This window comes from Mustela lutreola, chromosome 4 (assembly GCF_030435805.1).
Source record: "Mustela lutreola isolate mMusLut2 chromosome 4, mMusLut2.pri, whole genome shotgun sequence".
NCBI classification, from domain to species: Eukaryota; Metazoa; Chordata; class Mammalia; order Carnivora; family Mustelidae; genus Mustela; species Mustela lutreola.
Genome location: NC_081293.1, coordinates 66,015,653 through 66,029,777, shown reverse-complemented (window position 1 = coordinate 66,029,777; position 14,125 = coordinate 66,015,653). Strand labels below are relative to the sequence as shown.

At 40.2% G+C, this 14,125-nt stretch overlaps 1 protein-coding gene across 6 annotated transcripts in view; it reads right to left on the bottom strand.

The window, feature by feature from the left end:
* FAM13C (family with sequence similarity 13 member C) overlaps positions 1–14,125 on the bottom strand; it is a 154,852-nt gene that overhangs the window by 17,190 nt on the left and 123,537 nt on the right. For 4 of the 6 annotated variants that reach the window (XM_059170211.1, XM_059170207.1, XM_059170205.1 and 1 more), the window contains 3 exons: positions 6,734–6,944; positions 5,523–5,661; positions 199–280 (listed from right to left, as the gene is read on the bottom strand). In XM_059170211.1, the coding sequence (XP_059026194.1) occupies positions 199–280; positions 5,523–5,661; positions 6,734–6,944 (432 nt within the window). The remainder of the gene's footprint in view (positions 1–198; positions 281–5,522; positions 5,662–6,733; positions 6,945–14,125) is intronic. The other 2 variants (XM_059170208.1, XM_059170210.1) reach the window with 1 other exon arrangement.

Sequence of the window (14,125 nt, the reverse complement as noted above, 5' to 3'; positions counted from 1 at the left end):
ATGGGAACAAACAATGAAGGGGACCCAGAGCCCTTTATTTCAAAATGGAGCCTCCAATCTAGGTGAGACACAAGGCCAGAGAGGGCACAGGCAGAAAAAAAAAAAAAAAAAAAAAGAAAAAAAAAACCGCCTGGGAGAGCATTATCAATATTTTAACTGCTTCCTTTCTGGGAAAAGAGACCCTTGACTGGTCCTTACCTTTGAGTTGTTTACGACCTTTAGCCAGATCATTCATCCATTTCAGGACTTCAGGATTAGAAGTCTTGTCGCCATGTGAAGGCTACAGGGAGAGTAAATGTGGGTGGGAAGGTGGGAGGGAGAGAGGATAAGAAAAAGATAAAAGGAAAAACAAAAATTGTAAACAGTCAAGACAACACAAAGGTAGTTCAGAGACATGGGAACCTAAGAGAGAAATTCAGATATAACAACTCCAGTTGATAGAGTTCCTTCTGAAAAACACAGCAAACATTCCTGACCTCCTCCACATTTTCGTCCTTGGCAAAGGCATTGTTTCTAAATATGCCTCGTCACTCAGCACCTTTCATATAGCCCCAACCATTCCAGTGTCCCCTGCAGTCTAACCCTCAGTCACCCTGTGGGCCACCCACAACCCACACTTGTTCATATCAAGTGTGGATGACTTCATATCAGTACCAGACCTTTCTTCATATCAGTACCTAAGCACTAATATAAGCCAGTGCTTACTCCCTCACCTGTACTCACACACATGGTTTATGACCACCACTTGTCTAGGTTATACTGACAAACTAGAGGATTTAGCTTCTATCAGTCATTTCCACAAACCCAGAGAAAGGAGACCCCAGGATCCCTAAAACTTGACAACCATCTGAGAAGATAGTGCTTCAGGGAGATACCCATATTTTTAATCATCTCATTATAGACTCAGTATCCTACTGGGCTAGCATTAAAGTAAAACTTAATCATAAGTGTGTGATCTTGGAAAAATTACTTAGCCTCAGTTTCATCTACCAAATGGGAATTATAAAAGCATCTCCCTCATAGGGTTGCTGTAAGGGGTAAATTAGTTGATGTACATAAAACAGTGAAAGCAGTTACTGGTATATGCTATGCACTGTAGGTTGGGTGTGTTATCTAGAATTACAGATGTTATTACTAGAAGTGGTGATAGTGGTAATGTTACTACCAGACTTTCACAGGAATTCTAGATATGTCTTCACCATTAAACATATATGTAGGGGTATGTACATCTTACCAAGTAGTTAATAGAACCTATATGTGGCAATAAGAATATATTTTTTTATTCTTGGAGGATAATACTCTGTTAAAAAAAAAAAATCATTCACTTTGATTTCTGGATTTATTCTCCTAGCATAAAAATGGATTTTCTACATAAAAGAGAAACAAGGAAAGAAGAATGGCCAAACATACTAAGCCTCCACCCCCATAGGTCAGGAAGATCTTTCTTAAATCAAGGCCACTCAATTAACTTCAATGCAGGCTCAAGAAGATTAATGATTACTCTGAATTGAGCATATACAAGGACTATTATATAGGAATGCTCAAGATGCCCTGATCATAATTATAATATCACCAGAAATGTGTACATTGATAGTAACTAAGTCTAGGGGCTCTGTCATATGTTGTTTAAGGATCCACTAAGTCTGTGTAACATCAGCAAGTTGTTGAGAGAAAGGCATCAAGAGAGAAATGTGTCCCTCCTAGGTTCAAAGGAAAAAACATTGTTTGTGTGGCATGGTCATCAAATCCCATCAATGGGTTTAGGAGTGTGGCTCAATTGGTTGGGTGTCTGACTCTTGATTTTGGCTCAGATTATGATCTCACGTTCCTGAGACTGAGCCCAGGATCAGGTTCCACTCTCAGCATGGGATTCGCTCTCTCCCTCTCTCTCTCTGCCCCTCCCTCTCTGGCTCACACACAGGCACTCTCTAATTTAAAAAAAAAAAAAAAGTACATGGGATTAAGTATGTTAATTGTGAAACACAGGTCATGATTCTGTCACTTCTAGAGTGATGTAAAAACCATAGTTTTAAAATCAAGATGGAAAAGAAGATTGAAGGAAAACAACAGTGTTTTTTCCCCACCTTGGGGAGCTCAGATGGATGGTATCGATGGTTCCCATCAGTGAAGCCCTGGTTTCAGTACCACGGACAATGACACGAGGCCACACCTCCAAAATAGCTTAGCCTCCTCCTACCCATGATGTGCCAGAATGATGCACTGTGCCACTTCCCTGATATATAGTTTAGTGTGCTGTTTCGGGTAACAGTCTGGTTATATGGACAGCCAATATTTTACATTTGGTTTCTCAAAATCCTCACAGAATTTTCCACTCTGATCTGAAAGCACATCTTGTTCATCTGAAACACATCTTTCTCACTAGATATGCTTTATACAGTTACCATCTTCTTAAATAATGTTAAGAACAAGAACAAAAACCTAAAACCACCTAAGAAGTCAGCTTTCACTACTGCAAATAGAACTTAGGAAAAATATAAGGCTGATTTCTTTCTCTGACAAAATATTTTAAAGCCTGAAATAATTTTCTGAAATGAATTTTTTTATTTCCCTACGCCCAGGGGAGATTTCAAAAGAGGTTTAATCAAGCTCACAAGGATGGCACCTTTCAAATCACATGGAAAGATTTCATGTACAAACTGTGGATCTTCAAGCCTTCTAACTTCTAAACTGAAATATCCCAGTTTAATAGACCCCAAGAGAATAAAACCCAGAAATTACAGACTCAGAAAGATAAAGTAACAAGTCCAAAGTCACAAAGTTCCTAAATAGCTGTATTTTGTTCAATTAAAATGGGACCTCCAAGGCACATGACTGATGATATCCTGGACCAGATCTGTGGCCTGTCAAAGACAGTTGAAAAGACCTGTAGAAAGAAATCTGGATTAGGAATGAAAAGACCTGAGTTGTCTTGGCCAGGTCAATTCTTTGTTGTGTCATCCTGGAGAAGTCATTTCCCTTCTCTGGGCCTCAGTTCCTTCAAACGTCAAATGAGAAATAAGACTGACCGATCCCTTCTAATTTCAATATTCTCTAATTTCACAAATAGTGGACATCTGGCTGAAACAGCCTTTTCTAACTCCACAAGGGTAATGATTGTTAAATGTAAAATTTTTTAAATTAACATCTAATGTAGTATTTGTTTTGGGTACAGGTCTGAGCTTCGTTTTACACAACTCATAGCACTCACCATAGCACATACCCTCCAGTGTCCATCCGAAATAAATACAGTTTGGGATAGGAATATAAAATGGTCACATTCAACAGAGGGAAAGATGCATGTTGTATCAGGCCACTGGACTAGCACAGAGACCCAGCAGGAGCTCAAACTAAAACACTAGCTGTGGATGCTATTAATTCCACAATCAGCCTGCCAGGAAGGAAATCCTTACACTCAGCAACTAATTTAAGTCCATTAACATGTCAAGCCTCTAACCACAGTCTGGCGCTGCAGCAGGAAGGGTGAGGGGAAGCCCCATTCTCTAAGACAAGGAAGGCTCTGGTATACCAGAGACTTTTATACACACTGAGGCAGTGGTGACCATGAGGTCTTCCTCCACTGCTCCCAAATTCACCCTTCTCCATTTGTGAATGTTTAAGTGTGTTGTGTGGGCATGTGTCTGCACCAGCTCAAAAACTTCTCTAGACAGGGACGGGAGGTGCCAGCAGAAATTCTTTTCCAAAATAGACAGCCTGTTGGGTGGCTGTTATAGCTGAGAGAAGTAATCCAGCGTTGTGGCTGCAGGTAGAGACATTCAGTGAAGAATTAATGTGTACAGTTTTTCTTCATTTTTGGACAAGGCAGAGGCTGTTTTGGGATACTCTGATCAAACGTCACTCAAATAGATTAAAAAGTTAATTATATCTAGGACCACATATTTCTCTGTGCCAAACACTATAATAACCATTATATATGCACTCCTTCATTTAATACTCACAAACTTCAGAAATCACTACTAATATAAACTTCACTATGCAGTTGGATAAACTGAGACTCAGAAAGCTAAAGTAACAAGTCCAAAGTCACAAAGTTCCTAACTAAGTTGTGCCAAATTCAAATCCAGATCAGCCTGATTTAAGGATGGTCAGGTAATAATTATTAACAGGACCTGGCAATGAAACCCATAGTTGTTACTCTACTGTTTCCGATGTGAGGATACGACAGATCCAAACACATTCCAGCAGCAAATGGAGGAAATCAGCTTCTCTCAAGATACCCAGAAATTTCAAAAATGTGGACACTAACAAAGTTTACTTCTATTCCTCCATTGCAAAATCTACTCATCATTCATCTACCAGTTTGAGCTGATAGAATACAACTACCTAAGGCATGTTACAAGTCTTTTCTGGGCCTCAGTTTCCTTATCTGTAAAATCAAGGTCTATACCTCTTACGTGGAGAGTGCCTTCCTGTACTAATGAAGTAAAAGACAGTAACAGCTGTCACTGTTTGACTTTGAGGAAGAAGAGAAGCTTCAACACCCTGACTAAGGTTGTCTCGAAAAGCAGTCTGATTTTTTCTTTCTATTGTACAAAGCTTAAAAAAAAAAAAAAAAAAAAAAAAAAACACTCCGTATACCCATCTTTTAGTGAATTTGAAGCCACTGTGGGAAACAGGATAGGAAAAGAGGGGAGTGGAGTATCACCCACTCCCATCTCCCTCCCCAGATCTTATTCCACTCACAGGAATGTGCCATTTATCTCTGTACCAAGTGCTTAGTGAGCCTTTACATATTTCAAGATGTATGAGACATTATTCCCTTTTCTCTTTTATTCTGATAACAAACTCTCTGAGCCCTCTGCCAAAGACCCAATATCTTCGTGCAATTCTACATCCATATGATTTTTGTCTATGCCATGGTTACCGTTAAGGAAAATAAATAAAACTAGCATTGACCATAAGGACACTTACCTCTCTATTGCTTCTCATGTAATAAAAGAAAAGGTTCATCATTACAACACTGCAATACCAGCGTGAAGACTGGTGTCTGACAGGAAAAGATGGACTGGGGTTTATTGTTATGAATGAGCTGAACAGATGTCAGTTGATAGGTAACCAGAGGTACTCTTATGTCAAAGAAGACTCTCTCCCTTATTCTGTTCTCAGTTAGAGGCTCTGACCTTTGGGTCCTTAATAGTTCCTTACAAAACTGCAAATAGTAAAGGGTTAGAGAAAAAAAATAAGATCATAATTCAAAAGCTTTCCAAATTTCAGTCCTAGAAACAGTGATAGTAGTGCTCCTTAGGGAGAAAAAAGAGTATCAATAATCGAATCAGTTTGGAAACAAGAGTTATAATCCATTACTAGGAGATATCTTTGCAGGGTCAAATTACAGCCTGTGAGGATAGGACAGATCCAGTAAGGGAATGCAATTTATGGTGGGTCCTGGATTGCAAATGGAAACAGCTGTCCTCTGGCACAGAGGGGTAATCAAAAAGGAAGGAAAGAAGAGCCCACATACTTCTGACACAATCCACTCTTATTTCAAACTGTAGGGCCCCTACCCGGTATTTCTTTTCTTGTTCAAATTTTTCTTCGAATTTCCGAATTTTTCGCTTGAGGCTCTGGATGTGCTTGGTGAGCTGGGTGATGGTCTGTGGCTCCTTGCCATCACCACAGCTGCTCCGTGAAGAACTCCGGGGCCTGTAACAATTGCAGGGAGGGACAGAATCATCAGAACCCATGGTCTTCCCATAAACATTGCTGCTGGCCTCCAAACCAAGCTTCCTGGATTCTCAGAAAGGGCAGTCTGTTATTTGCTGGATCTACCATGGTGGCATTCTTCTTATTAACAGAGGCCACCGATCGCAGAATTCCATTATGGGAAAATGCCATCAGAGACTTTAGCATATAAATGTCAGAATATTAGTCCAGGAAATGCATTTCCTAAAGCTTGGAGGAGGCCGATTTAGAACGAAAGGAGACATCCTGCTGTGGTGTCATCTCTGACAGGTTGCATGAGATACACCTAATAACATTTTAAGGAAGATATAGTAACACAACAGAGACTTTGCAAATCTGATAAGAGGAATGGACCACCCCCTCCAGAAAAGTAATTCACCCTCTCACATGGCACACCCTTTATAATAGAAGAATCCACTAACTCCCTCGAGTCTATCAATAGACAGCCTGTGTGCTCAGGTTTGGATAAATTAATTAATGACCACAGAAGTTACCAAGGGGAAACTAGGAACACTCATTTTAGCTATGTGTCAAAATTATTTGTAGAATTAAAAAAGAAGTGCACAGTTTCACAATTTTCAGCGGGGGCAGGGGGAGGGATGGCAGGTGGAGAGCCGCTATTGTAAGCCACCATTTTTCTAGACTCTAAGAAGAAATTGAGGTATAAAACTCCCAAGCACGGCCACGGGCCATCCCTTGAGGCTGCTATTGGGCATGGAAAGACTATTAAGCTCACCAACAAGGGTATTCTGGTATCCGCATATACATATTCTTACGTAGGACTCCGGTCATTTCACCAATAACGTCCAAACATGCAAGCCCTGGGGTATCCTGCCTCCCCTGACCATTTCCTCCTGAGACAGCAGGACCTAACACAGCATTCCCAACTGTTAACATTCACTGTTCAGGTCTCCCAGTTGCATTCCGTAAGCATGTTTGTACTATCTCAGACATATACTTCATTGCAGGTCATGAATGTAGTATTTGAAAAACTGTATGAAATGAGGATAATAACAAGACACTGTTTTCTTACATCATAAACTGCTGAGTGCTGGGTGGAGAAGGGGCTGATTCAGGGTCTAAGTTGAATCTCTGGCTTTGGCTGAAGATAGAGCATCGTGGTGACAACAGTGGGTTGTCACCATCAGTGATGTGACAGAGCAGTCTGCTAGTCCCAACAGACTGGAGGTCTTCTGGTGTACTGTCTGCTTCATTCTGCCCATCTTTGTGGACTGGTGCAGGGTCTGAGGAAACAAGATAAATCATCAAGACCTAGACATGACAGAGGCCTTGAGACTGTCATGTTCCTAAGTAAAGAGCATAAACATTCATTATAATGTCTTGCCTCTTTGTCATTTCCTCCTTCTGGGGATATGAAAGGCTTTCAAACTACTGTCATGTTTGTTCTAAGAGAACTTGGGCAGAAAATACGAAAGCTGCCACCACCACCACCACCAAAAATGGAAACACAAATTATTTGGGTATGAATTAAAAAATCAGCATAGCCCCAAACTACGAAAACCTTCTATTTCATATTATTTGCATATGTGGAAGGGTGTGTGAAGAATGTCACAGTAAAAACAGGAAACAATAAATGGAGCTGAAGCAGAAGAGGACAGACTATGAGGAAGGGAAGGGACAACAGGAGTGCCGGTGAAGGCAGGAGTGTGAAGGACTTACGGAGGGAGAGGAGGCCATGATGGAAAATCATTCAGCAGTCATTAAAAATGACGGAGAACTCTGCTTATCAACATGGAATGATGTTCAGAATATACTAAGTGAAAACCACAGATTTCGAAACAAAACAGATATGATGCCATTTTATGTAAAAAGCATACACTTGTGTGTACAAATAAATGCACCAAAAGATTAAACAAGCTACTTAGCAACTTTGAAGCAGGGAAGAATTAGGAATGATTGTTTCTTTTTCAAAAAAAATTTTTTTAAAGATTTTATTTATTTTGACAGAAATCACAGGGAGGCAGAGAGGCAGAGAGAGAGGAAAGGAAGCAGGCTCCCTGCTGAGCAGAGAGCCCGATGCGGGGCTCGATCCCCGGACCCTGGGATCATGACCTGAGCCAAAGGCAGAGGCTTTTAAACCACTGAGCCACCCAGGTGCCCCTCTTTTTCAAAATTTTATAGGTCATTTTATTTTTGACAAAAATAAAAAACAAGAACAACATGTGCTCCAAACCCTCTCAACAGGGAGGATGCTAGGTCTGTGCCTGAATTCTATGATCATGCCCCCTGTAAATGAGCTCAGAGTGGCCAGGATGAGAATTTCTACATTATGGAGCTCTAGACAGTTATTCAAAGCAGCAGCCAAAAGAAACTCCTCAATTTTGCACAGTAAACACTCAGGACAACTCAAAGCTTTCTCTTATTCCTACCCCAAATAAAGAAGAAAACAAATGTTTTCTGGGTGAATAAGCAGAATCTGAAAACCCTGCAATCCACTTTTCCAAAATAAACATTTATCAAAATTTGGTGCTGGATGATTCTTAATCAGGTTTAGAATGGCTCATGTTCTCCAGAGCTTGAAATGCAATTTTCTTTGTGTAACATCAAAGGTCTAATCCCTCGTGTGTTTTCAAATGGCTTCTTCTTCTCTGTTGAGTCACAGACTGGGAGCCAAGATAATGCCTCCTATTGTGCCTCTGAAGCTCAGGAACAGCAGTCTATCAGTGGCTGAGGCTCCTCAGAAACGCATGAGATGTGGACTGGGGAAGAGGTGGGGCCAGGCCTGAAAGCAAGGAGCGCTCCGCTCAGGTGTCTGACAACTCACCCCAGGCAATACCCTCGCTAAGAATAATTTACCCAGAAAACACGGTTAGGCAGGAACCCAAAGGAATAACAGCAGGAGTAAGAGTTGCTAATCAATAAAACACAACATATGCTAACAATCCCTTTCAAAACCCACCAGGAGATATACAGGTTCCTTACCAAATCTTTTTCTTAAGCCGCTAGGCCCCAAGAAGAAATTCATTTTACGCATATTACTTATTTCTGAGCAGAATCTTTTGGTAATAACAATGGGGAAGAAAAGAATCTTTAGCATGTGCCTGGGAACACTGTGTTTTGTTGAAATGGGAAAGGTCTGAGGCCTTCAGCCCTTTAGCTCAGCTGTGGCCCTAAGATCAAAACTACCACGAGTCTCTTGGGGCTATTCTATAAAGCCAAAGTGGAGGTACTTGGGCCCTTAGCTACCTGACTGAAGTGGAGGTTGGAAGAGGGTCCATAGGGTACAACATTCTCTTGTGATGCTAGGCATTGGCAGCAAGCCACAGCTCCCAGGCAGCCAAGCAATCACAAGGGTAAGCGACCAATACACTTAAAACCATTCTCCGTACAGCCATTCTGTTTCCTACTTTCAGTACAGTATTCAATAAGTTAAGTGAGATATTCAATATTTCATCATAAATTTGGCTTTGTGTTAAATAATTTTGCCCAACTGTAGGCTCATATAAGTGCTCTGAGCACTTTGAGGCAGGCTAGGCTAAGCTAGGATGATTAGTAGGCTAGGTAGATTTAAAGCAATTTGGATTTCAATATTTTCAACTTACAGTAGGTTATCTGGATGTAACCCCATTTTTAAGTCAAGAAAGATCTACATCTGTATATAGATAGAGCAGAAAAGTACCTATTTTATATAAATTAATATATTTACTATGTATTTTAGATAGATAAATTTCAACCCATAGTTTTTCATTTTGTTTTGTTTTGTTTTAAATTTCAGTTTCTCCTTAGGTATTATGGCCAATAAATAATGAATTTGATGTGTGTGTGTGTGTGTGTGTGTGTGTGTGTGTTTTAGTGATACACACTAAAATAAATTCCTATTAAAACTAACAATGTTTGCCTATGCACCATATTGGTGAAACACTGAGATAAGGCATAGATGCTGCTAAACACAGTAACCATGAGGATCATCATTTTAATAATTATTATCATCAGAATAAGGAATTAAATATTATGCTCTCCTAGTGAACACCAGCTATACATGCGGAGTTGCTATGGGGTTAATATGGGAATGAGAACTGATATATCCCTCAACATATTGTCCCTCCTCCCAGTTATTTGTAAATAAGAATAATCATATGTAATCTTTCTGGAGTGATTCACTATGTCCTCAACTTGTAAGAGTTTTTGCATGTATTTAATCTTCATAACAACCACATGAGGCTGATAGTAATAAGATCTCCATTTTAAATTCAGTGTGGAAGGAGATATAAACTGTTAGCACCAGGGAAGGTCCGACCAGTGTTCATGATAGAAGACTCCATATCTCTGACTATGGGAGCCAAAGAGTGTTTCTGGCAGCCCACTCACTGAGCAGTAGGGAACACAGAAATCATTATCATCAGTGTGTGAAGGCCAAGAGCAACTTCTGATCTTGCTGCAATGCAACCCCAAGTAGCAAAAGATGCTGTATTAATCTGTTGAATAAGTCAGTTTTAAAAATATATCTAATGTGAATTTTTAAAGTGATTCAAAATTCAAATAAATCTCTACTGCAACCACTTGAGACACATTGCTGAAACCTAATTGAGTAATGAAATAGCCATAGTCCTATGGATTTGTAGATTTGCATTCTTGGGTATGCCCTTCATGGTGGTCTTTTATAGGTAGCATTCAGGTACATTCCAAATACCAAATGTCAGCCTTTGTTGATTTTAAAAGCTAGATGAGCCAGACGTATGCCCAACACTCTAACAAGGTACAAGCATCTGAATTTTCACCCAGCCTCACCCAAAGAAGGCCAGCAAAACAAAAACTAGAAACAACCCAAAAACATCTGATGGATACACAATGGGTTCAGTTATAGGTATGTTGAATTTGAGCACCTGAAGGTACAAAAGGGTTAACTATGGAGTCACAAAAGAGAGGACATGGCTAGGCTTGAAGTCATTTCAGTATTTAAATTTGGGGAGACTGGTGAGCTTGGTTTCTTGGAGACTACCAAGAGGGGACAAACGGTACCTCCAAGATTAGAAAGGGTGGGGTAGGAATGAGGACAGATGAGGAGGGATTCTGGGTTAATATAACTGGCCAAGATACTGAGGGGGATGTAGTTGGCACTCCAGTCGGTGCCAAATTCTGTGGACAGCTACCAGAAACATGTGGGATCTAGAAGCAAGGGAAATTTGTGAAAACAGGACTAGGTTTTATGGTAGGCACTCTGTGCAGGTCCAAGAGCCACCTTGCCATCATGGATAAAAGCACAGGATATAGGAGCACCTGGGTGACTCAGTTAAGCATCCAACTTTTGGTTTCGGCTCAGGTCATGATCTCAGGGTCATGAGATCGAGCCCCATGTGGAACTGTGCACTCAGTGGGAAGTCTGCTTGAAATTCTCTCTCCCTCTCCCTTTGCCCCTCCCCTTGCTTTCTCTCTCTCTCTCTCTCTCAAATAAACAAACAAATAAATAAATAAATCTTTTTAAAAAAGAAAAGCACAAGATATAGGCTCAGGAACATTCAAGTCCCAGTTTTCTCATATGTGTGACCAATAGATTGTTCAATCTATTACATTCTCAGCTTTCCCATCTACAAAATGGGAATTCATTCATTCAACAAATGTTTATTAACCATCTTCTGCATGCCAAAGCCTTGTTTTAGGATAGTATGACAACTGTATCTATCTCATAAATTGTTTGGGGGATTAAAAGAACTCAAGGAATCTCAAGAGCTTAGAACAGCGCCTGGGGGTGCGCTGTTAGTTGTTGTTGTTTTTTATTTAGAGTATTACCTTTTACCTAGTTAGGGAACTTAGGAGAGGAGCTGGCTGTTCTGGACACATGAAGAGGCACTTTGGTCATCATCCTCTGGAGGTGCCCAGTAGGCCCTAATTATATGCAAGTATGGAGCTCAGAAGTCAGAGTCCAGGTGAGTTTGATCTCACCATGCACCTCCCCCCAAATCAGCCTTCCATAGCGGGAGGCAGAGCTGTGAGCCTCATTTTCATTTTGAAGGAGTCAATGTATTGATTTCAATTAAAATGAAAGGCTAATAGATTAGGGCACTGTGTTAGCTAAGCAATAAAAAATCCCAAAATTCTCCCTAAAACCCAGAAAACAACAGGGATCAAACACCTTCACTCAACTCAAATCTAAACTTATTCCTTGCCTCTGTATTTTTTTTATTACTTCTAATTAAATTGCCATCAGTAAATGCAGATCTAGGTTTTAGGTTTGTGAGTAGTTCTTTTGTGTGTGTAGGTGTGAATTTTTATTCACTGCATGATTACTATAAGAATAATCAAGTACATTTTTTTTAAAGTAAGCTCTACACCCAACGTGGGGCTTGAACTCACAACTCCAAGATCAAGAATCACGCACTGTACTGACTGAGCCAGCCAGGCACCCCTGTAAGGACTTCCAATTTAATCTCATCCCTCTTGTTGCCTAGAAAATTATAAGAGGACAATTTCAGAATATTGTTTTCTTGAGTTATCACAATTATACCTAATATACACAACACTTTTACCAAATAAACATAACATTCAAGTCATAGAAATGCCTAAATACATAATCTTCATGGTATATTGTCACTGATTATCTTTTGAGTCCAATCATGACTTATAAACAGTTTCATAAAAAACTCTTTAAGATTTTTTTTTAGTACTTTTATAGACTTAATGGCAAGAAGGAACAAATAACCACTAGTTTAAAAAAAAAAAAGTTGTATGAACAAAGGCCTAACCAAAGGAAAATCACATTGTCACTTGGCTAACATGTTGTTTATACCCTGCACTATTATACTAACATGCTGGCATTTTGGGAAGAGCAAAGAGTTTGAGCTCACAAATTTTCCGTATAAAAATAGTATTCAATAAATTTAAGTGCCTAGATGAAATTAAATGTCTTAAATACATTTTATTTTCATACCACAACTAGCTTAGCAAAGTAACGTCCCAAGGTCAAAGAAAAGAGGCAGTAAAGACAACTAGAATGAATAGAGACAAAGGAACACAAAGTGGCAAGATAGTGGGTGAGGAAGAGAAGCAGCCAGAAAGCTGTGGGGGAAGAAGAAGTATAAAAACAAAGAGACACTGAGATGGTAGGGATGGGTGAGAAGGAAGGAGAGGCAGATGACAAAGACTGAGTTTGCACAGAGGAAACAGGGAGTGAACATCAACTTCTAGCCCATTAAAGACTGACATGTTTAGGGACGCCTGGGTGGCTCAGTTGGTTAAGCAGCTGCCTTCGGCTCAGGTCATGATCCCAGCGTCCTGGGATCGAGTCCCACATGGGGCTCCTTGCTCAGCGGGGAGCCTGCTTCTCCCTCTGCCTCTGCCTGCCATTCTGTCTGCCTGTGCTCGCTCTCTCCCCCTCTCTCTCTCTGATAAATAAATAAAATTTAAAAAAAAAAAAAAAAAAAAAAAAAAAAAAGACTGACATGTTCGGACATTAGTGACTTCTCGCCTCAATCAGAACTGTAGTGTCTGAAGGCTGCGGTAACATGACTTACACCAAAGACAGATGCAAGACCTCCAGATCCTGTCATAATGAGAAAGGGAAGAAATCCATGCTTTCTTTGTTTTGGAATAGGACATCTGAAGTAAGAGTAATTCATATTATTGGAGGCAGTTTCTATACACTACCAAACCAAACGTTCAGTCCAGGGAGGAAAGAAGAAACAATCTTCTAGACAGATCTACCAGTGATTAAGTGAACCTTTGCACATTATTCATCCTTTTGCCTATATGCATACTACCAAAGAACAGTTGAGAAAATAACCAAGGGAAATAGCAAGGCCAATGAACAATTTTCCCCCCTCCCTGTGTCACAAAAGTGGAATCAAATGCTCAGGTTACAGAGCTCTGCTTGAGCTGTGGGACCAGGGAAAGAGCCACTGTCGTCCATAACAGTGTCCAAAATTTAAAAGTACTTTCTTGATATACAGAGAAAGCTAGATGCTGTGCTCTGATTATTGTTCAGCCTAAACAGCTCTCCAGGTCTTCTAGTTAATTCCTGCACAACTGAACACCTCAGTGGTACAGCTGATAAAAATCTGCTCTTAAGATACCAAGCTATTTTTGAAAGCATTTTCATTTAAAAGCAGATGTACTTTGCAAAGCAGAAGGAAAATTGAATATACAAAACAAATGGGAAGACAGAAAGAAGGAAATTCTAATCTTCGGGGGAGGGGGGCTGTTCTTTACTAGGCTTATCCAGTGTCAGTTAGGAAAAATTAGTCTAAGAAGTTAGTCCCAGAGCTCCACAAAGACAGAGCCACAGAAAATTAAGATCCTCAGGGAACTAGAAGAGACGGTGTAGGTTCTTCATTCTGGGCTTAGGGGTGGTAGGGTGTGGGTTCCCAGAACAATTTCAGACACCAAGTGTCTGGGCATGCCATTGGTCATTTCCAGACTGTACTTGTGTCATAAGCATGGACGAAGGAATAACCAGAAAGGTTTAAAATGA